This window comes from Orycteropus afer, unplaced genomic scaffold, assembly GCF_000298275.1.
Source record: "Orycteropus afer afer isolate SDZICR_OR568_19922 unplaced genomic scaffold, OryAfe1.0 scaffold00088, whole genome shotgun sequence".
In the NCBI taxonomy this organism is placed as follows: domain Eukaryota; kingdom Metazoa; phylum Chordata; class Mammalia; order Tubulidentata; family Orycteropodidae; genus Orycteropus; species Orycteropus afer.
Window position 1 is genome coordinate 9672485 of NW_006921675.1, and position 7947 is coordinate 9680431.

Genomic DNA, 7947 nt, shown 5'->3' on the forward strand with positions numbered 1-7947 from the left:
GACGAACTAGTTCTCTTCACCAGAAGTTCCCTGAAGTGTTTCTCTCCTCACAGATACCAACGTGATCCGGTATATCCAGCTGACGGAGATGAAGCTCAGCAGATGCTCCCAGCGAGAGAAGGAAGCCATGTAACTAGGAGCCTCTCCAGAGCTGTGCCTACGCCTGCCTGCCCTGTGACTTGTAGGCACCCCTAGTGGAGACACCTTCCCTGGTCTGTCCCTTTCTCCCCACCACCTTCTGGCTCTCCCTTCTTCCTCTGCTCCTCAGCTCTTTGTCTATTCCCAGTGTGAAAGAAAGAGAAACTCAAATTTGGAAACTGGTGGGTTGCCCAGAAAACAGAGAAATCTCTTCTTTAGCAGGTCAGTGACAGAGAGGGGCCTAGCTTCTGTGGAAGAGTTGCAGGGGAGTTTCTGAGGCCGTGAGTGATATTGTGGCTTTGACTTTGGCCAGTGCTTCTGACAGAGGCAGAGCCTATCAGATATACCATCACACAGGCAACAGGCCCCGAGCCCATTGGGCTGGGTCCTTCTATACCTTCCCGACAGAACAGAGCATCTCGAGCCAATTGTGACAAATCTAGGGATGAGACACGCACCGGAAGCGTTGGCTAAGCCAACATAAGACTCTGAATTTGTACACTGGAGTACCTCCCAGTATCAGCCCCTGCCTCCATCCCTCACTTGTTGTCTTGGCTTACAAGTTTCTTCTCTCCCCCTCAGGGATCCAAGACTCTGCCAGAATTCACATGCCACCGAAGCCCACTCTCAGTGCCCTTTGGTGACCGCACATACCATGCTCCCATACTCCCACACAGCAGGCAGCTGAACAGCAGAAAGGCAGAGTGAAGTGGGCAGGGCAGATCAAACAGGTGGTGCGGGGGGAGGGAGAGATGTCACTTAGTGGAAAGAGCACTGTATAGATTGGGGGCTTGAATTGTGGACTAATAAGTGTAAATAAAAATAAATTAACAGGCAACAGTTCCTGTCATTTCTGTTGGAAGCAGCTCACTCCCTCACTTTAATTCTCTCCTCCAGCCCTCAACCAGGGCTGGTTACATACAGATGGGCGGATGGAGCTTCCCCCAAAGCAGCTGGCCATTTGTCCATTGGTATCAAATGTTGGCTGCAGCCTTTGTACTTTGAGAGTGGGCTGGGAGTGTGGAGACTGCCCAGTGGCTTGGCTTTATTGAGACTCGTTGTTAGTGGCCATTGAGTGGATTCAGACTCATGGCAACCCCTTGTGGGCAGAATGGAACTGCTACATAGGTTTTTAGGTCTGTGACCTTTTGGAAGCAGATCACCAGGCATCTTCTGAGGCACCCCTTGGTGGGTTCTAACTGTTAACCTATTGGTTAGTACTTGAGCGCTTACCCATTGGAGCCACCCAGGGATTCCTACATGGGGACTTGTACAGCCTCTTTTTGATGAAATTATCTGAACTCAATATCTAGCTTATAGAATGTGTTCAACAAATATTGAACGAAGAAATTGTTAACTGCAGACTGGCTCTCCTGCCTTAAACTAATTCTATGCCAGCCAAGTCTCCTGATATCTATGATATTTACTCTGTACTGTACCGCTTCAGTCAAACATTTACTGAGGGCTTATGATTTGCCCAGAGGAGCTCTGGCAGTGCAGTGGTTAAGGCATTTGGCTGCTAACCAAAAGGTCAGCGGTTTAAAACTACCAGCCACTCTGTGGGAGAAAGATAAGGCAGTCTGTTTCTGTAAAGATTTATAGCCTTGGAAACCCTATAGGGTAGCTCTGCTCTGTCCTGTAGGGTCACTATGAGTCAGAATTGACTCGAAGGCAGTGGGTTCGATTTTTCGGTTTTTATTGTTTGCCCATCAAAGTGCAATATGCTGTGGGACAGAGGTTGCAGTCCCAATCCACAAGGAGGTAGAGGAGTTGAGAAATACGCATATGACATTATTGCCAATGACACCTTTAATTTATATGATGCTTTAAATTTTTCAAAGCACTTTCATGTATTTTTTCATGTAATTAGTGACGGAGACAATATTGTATAATTAAAATATATACAGATGCAATAATGTTAATAGTTAGCATTTATTAAATGCACTATCTTCAGATCTTTACCTGTATAATCTCATTTCTTTCACGCAATTATCCTATGAGACATTATTCCCACTTTATGAATAAGAAAACTAAAACTCAGAAGAATTAACTATCCTGAGGTTGCATGGCCCTACGTATCTGAGCTAGGATTTGAAATGGTTCTGTCTGACCCCAGAGCTCTAGCTCTTAACTACCCTACGGATTGCCACTGCACAAAGTATTAGGTTGAACAATTTTAACCATTTCAAAGCAGGACTATGTGGAATAACATGAAAGCCATGACCATAGTAATGTTGGTTCATGGGTCTTCTCTTGTATTTAGCCTAAGGCAGAAAAAGTTCCAGAGACAAGACTCCCTTTTCTTCAGAGAAAGGCCTGGAAAAGATAGCTGAGTCCCAGCAAGTATTTTTGGGTATTGTTTGTTCTACTTGCTGATGGGCCAGGACTATATACACACAACCCACCTAGCATTCCTCACCCCATCCTCAGCATCAGGGAAGAGTCACAATTATAGTTAGAGAAAGGAAACACAAAGTTAATTATGGGTTATTTGTTTAAACAGAGGTTCCTCCTCTGTGGGATCCAGTCACTGCCCAGAGGCTCAGAAGGCAGCAGCATAGATTGTATTCACACAGTTACCTAAAGATTTTCAATGGGGGCTGCAGGAAGGTGCTAAAAATATTCAGGAGCCCATAGTCACTTGCCTACAGCTCACCCTCTGGAGAAGACAAAAAGGGGAACACCATTCCAGCTACTGCATTCTCTTCCATCCCTACTGTGTCCTTTTCTCTGCTCCCTTTCTCCACAATGACTTCACATGGTCTCAGCTGAGTACTTCCTGAGAAGCAGCATAGTTATATGTGGGAAGTGTCCTCACCCTAGACCTCCAGCCCAGAAAGTGCACGCGTTGACCAACTGCTTGTTAGGAGCTGAAAGATGAAGGTGAGGTCAGAGGTGGCTTGCAGGGCCTGTTCCAACTGACAGGCTCTCCTGTTGGTCATCGGGCCATCAGGAAGGCCTCAGAGTAACTATTCCCAACATGGAGGCAGGAGAGAGGTCTTGCCTAAACAAGTAAGTTGAGGCAGGACTGGACAGATGGGGAGATTTTTGCTCTTGCAAGGAGATTGGTTGAAAACCAGTACGAAGTTAGGGCAACTTCATAGAATAAGTGTATAGTCCATCTGCTTGTCTGATGACTTAGATACACTGCTTAGGGAACTCTATTCACTCCGACCCAAAGTTAAATGATCCCAGAGAAAAAAAAGCTGCCTGGGGTTTTGGTTGAGGATGTTTGGGAGTGGTGTTCCTGAATTATCTGTGTATATTTATCCAACAGAAACTCCAAAGAGCTGTTAATCAATATCAAGTCCCTTCACCTCACCAAATCTTCAGCTTCCTTCTTCTCACCTCTGCCCAAAACAGGGAATGTCAATAAATTACACACTTTGTTTGCAGATGTCACTGATGAACTATACATGGAATACTAACCTGGACCTGACCTGCTTTGTCATTTCCTTGGACTTTTATGGTAGACTCTTTGGGTGAAAAGCTATACTTTTAATTATGAAAGCATTCCATGTTTATTGCAGAAATTAAAAAAAAAAAAAATGTAAGACAAAACCCATAATTCTACCACTCCAGATAAACATTGTTATCAATTCTAATATATCTGTTGGTTCTTTTGGATGTAAATGTTCACATACACATGCATATGGTTTTGTTTTGTTTTGAACAAAAGTTGGATCATACTGTATATACTCTTTAATAACCTGCTTTTTAAAATGTGTATTTGTGTTTTAGGATATATAATACATACACAGATTAAAATTCAAAAAGTACAGATGACTCTATGGTAAGAAGTACCTCTTCTTCCTGGCCTATGTGCCAGTCACCCGGTTTCCCTCCAATTACCTGTCTGTCCTTCCAGAGATACTATGCATTTTCAAACATATGTGTATATATACTGTCTTATCACATGCAAATAATAGCACAGGACACATGCTTTTCCAACTTGTGTTACTTCACTTGATGTATCATGAATGTTTTTTGCATGTCCCTCAAACTTTTTCAACAGCATTCTCCTTATACTGCTGGACCCTTATTTTGTAACCAGTCCCCTAATAGTAACAGTTCATTTGTTCCCATTTTTTATTGTAAATAATGTACCAACTCACATTCTTATAGAGAAATATTTGCACACATCTATGACTATTTCCTTAGGGTGAAATCCAAGAAAGCAAGCTGCTTGGCTATTTTTAAGAATTTTGATACATATTACCAATTGCCATCCAGAAAACACTCCCCTATTTGCAATTTTGAGTGCCCTGTTCCTTGCAGCCTCACTGACACTGGGTATTATCATTATCTAACCTTAGCAGTTTGATAGGCAAAATAATACTGTTTCAATGTTGATTTAACTTGCATTTCTTTGATTATTGACAAATAACATTTCATAGGCTTATTGACCATTTGTACTTCTTTTCTGTGAATTTTCTGTTTATTTGATATGGGTATGTTTATCTCTATTATTAATATGGAATTTTGTTAAGAATATTATTTTTGTCAAAAAATGCTACAAATATGCTCTCCAAGTGCTTTGCTTTCCAATTTTGCTTATGGTGCTTTTTGACATATATAAATTCTTAATTCTGCAATTAATTTGTCCCTTTGTTGCCAGCTTCTCCCAGCTACAGTTCATCCTCTCATTTCCATGCAAGGGATTCTTCTAAAACACAATCTGATCATGTCACCCCACTGCTTAAAACTCTTTATGGCTCCTCATCACTTTTAGGATAAAACTTAAACTCCTTAGCATAGCACACCAGGTCTTTGATGAGAGTTCTACCTCCTTTCCCAGGATCACTCATGGCCTACACAGTTTCCTATGATTCCCTGAGCCTGTCAGTCTCAGTCTCTGGGCATTTTTATGTGTTCCCTCTACCCAGTCTGCCATTCCTCACCTCTTCAACCTTTCATTTGCTTTTCTAGAGGCAGCTGACTTGGGCATCACTGCTAGAAAATCTGCTTGACCCCTCAGTCTGCACTCCTAAAGTTCCATGGATCTACCTCTGCCTAGCATTTGTCAAGATGTTTTGGAATTTTCTATTTACATTTAGGAGTCCCCAGGTGGCACAAATAATTAAGCTCTCAGTACACACAGAGGTAGCTTGGAAGACAGGCCTTCTGGAGGATCACAACCATTGAAAACCCCATTGAGCATAGCTCTACCTTAAGGTTCGACACATGAGGTCGCCATGAGTTGGAATGGACTTGACAATGAATAACAACAACATTAATATTTCAGTTTCCCTCCCTCACTATCTGCATGCTCCTCAAGGAGGAGCTGTGGTTTTTTCATCTTTGCAGCCAGAATGTCTAGCACAGTGCTTAGTAGGCCTAAGTATTGAGCATCAAGCCTGGATTGACTAATGCATTCAGTGACAAGTGTTACTTGAGAAATATTGCTTTTGAGAATTGAACAAGTCCGAGGAGTGTCAGGTCAGGAGAGAAGCCACATGTTCCAGTGTTGTGCTTCCCAAAGCAGGCTGACCATCAAAACCATATGATGTTTTAAAAATACATAATCTCAGGCTCCACCCTAGACCCACTGAATCAGACGCACAGGGGATAGTGCTTAATATACTACAATATTTGAATATCCGGAACTGATTCTGATGACCAGCCAAGTAAAGCAGCCATTGCTGCGGTAGACCAGCAGACAGACTTCCAAACACCTGTCTCTGTCTTTTCAAACTATCTGATCTTGTGGTGAGGACAGAAAGAGTTTGAATCCCAGCTTTGACATCTATTGACTGTATGAACTTTGGACAGCTGGGTAACTTTTCTGACTCTCATTTTTCTCATCTAAATGGGGATAAAGTCTCTTGGGAGGATTAAGAAACAACTGCGTCCTAGCTTAGTACCTAGCTCCTCTATCACAAAGTACCAAAAACAAACCAAACGTGCTGCCATCGAGTCAGATCTAACTCATAGTGACTCCTCCTTGAGTTTCCCAGGCAGTATCACTATGGAAGTAGATTGTCCAACTTTCCTTCTGAGGAGTGGCTGGTGGGTTTGAACCGCCAGCCTTCTGGTTAGCAGTCAAATGCCTTAGGCACTATGCCACCAGAGCTCCTATCATAAAGTAAGCACTCAATAAACATCCCATCACATCTACCATCCTCAGCCTTGGTTTCTTCATCTGTAGAAAACTGCTGTAGGCTACCAAGACCTACATGTTGCCTTCCACATTCCCAAGCTCCACCCTCCAGAAGGAAGAGAACTTCCAACAGGTGCTTGGGTTACTCTCTGATGATAAAGAGCAAGTGCTTGAAGGTTTAGGAGACAGAGGAAGTTCCACGCCCCACCCCATTTCTCTCCAGGCACATCAGAGACTCCCAGCAATTAATTGAAATCATTCTGATGTTTTCTTCAGAACCAAATATCTTCCAGTCACATCTGAAGACCAGCACAGTTTTATTCCTGCTGGTCTACCCACAGGACAGCCCCTCTGAGCTGAAGGAGAGGTTGTTATCAAGGGGAAGAGTGGCCACTGTCACCCTCCTTCAAATGCCCTTGGTATCCTTGTCACATGCAGGCAGGACAGACAAGAGTGGTTGTGAGGTCAAAAGAGCTATCTACAACCACTTTGATTAAGATGCCATTGCTCCCTGCTTCCAATGCCTGCATGCTCTCACTACTGCCCTGGTCCAGGTAGCAGAAGCAGGGAAAATGCATTTGGCCCATCAGGCATGACAGAGTTCAAATTACCAAGTCAGCAACAAAAGTCTCACTCTAAATGGACTGAAATTGGATTCTATTAAAAACCACACTCAGTGAGGCCCTTGGCTATTAATATTTCCTCAGAAATGAAGGAGAAGGAGGAGGCAGAGGCCCCTGCAAAAGGTTGGGGGATCACAGCTGTTCCATGGAAGTGCTTGTCTGGAAGTGAGCCTACATTTGAAATCTACACTTGTCCAGTTTTTAAAGTCTGATAGAATATTAAGGCTAGAAGGAGGCTTAGAGCTCATATTGTCTCACCATCTCATCTGACATATGAGGAGTCAAGTCCAGAGAAGTCAAGTGACTTAATCCAAGGTCACACAGCTTGAATAGCAAAGTCAGAACTGGAACTTGGGTCAGTTTTCTGACAACAAACTTACTACTCTTTCTACTGAACCCAAATTCACTTACAAAGCACTTATCTTTAAAAGAAAGAAAACATTTTTATGCCATATAAGTATTCTCTTCTAAAGAAAAAGGGAGCATTATACTCATTCATTTCCTCACTCAATATGCATCGTTCCAGGCACTCAATAAGTATCCTTCCAGTAGGTGGCTTCATGTTTAACAAGGTTTTGTCTATACTTGAGAAACTTACAGTCTACAGAGAAGAAAGAAAATAAGTAACTTCAATTCTGTATAATGAATGTTACAAAAACACCAGCAGCACAAAAGGAGGAACATCTAACCAATCCCAGAGGATCGTGGAAGATTTTTCCCGAGTGGCTGCCAGCTGGGTGGAAACCTGAAAAGCCACAGCCTTGAACTAAGTGAAGAACACTGCAGACGGGGAAGGGCATCAACAAGCCTTGAAGGGGAAAGGGACATGACACTGCTGCAGAAGTGCCAGTTGCTCATAATGACTGGGAGTGGTGCAGGAATGATGGAGACGAGTAAACACAGGCCAAGTGAATGTCCTGGACATCATATGGGTAAGCTTGGGGCAGTCGTAATGAGCTGTCTTTGCTTACATTTTTCCTGGTTTCGTATGCTCAGGCTCAGCCAATATCATTTTTACTACCCTAGGAGCTCTGGTGGCATAGTGCCTAAGACATTTGACTGCTAACCAGAAGGCTGACAGTTCAA

The 7947-nt window shown here is 43.1% G+C and overlaps 1 protein-coding gene across 1 annotated transcript in view; it reads left to right on the forward strand.

Annotated features, from left to right (window-relative positions):
* The window catches only part of TTC9 (tetratricopeptide repeat domain 9), a gene marked incomplete at its 5' end in the record, with an annotated part of 51655 nt that extends 51522 nt beyond the window's left edge, over positions 1–133 (forward strand). The window contains one exon of the mRNA XM_007942358.1: positions 54–133. Within this exon, the coding sequence (XP_007940549.1) occupies positions 54–133 (80 nt within the window). The remainder of the gene's footprint in view (positions 1–53) is intronic.
* Positions 134–7947: the final 7814 nt, after the last annotated feature.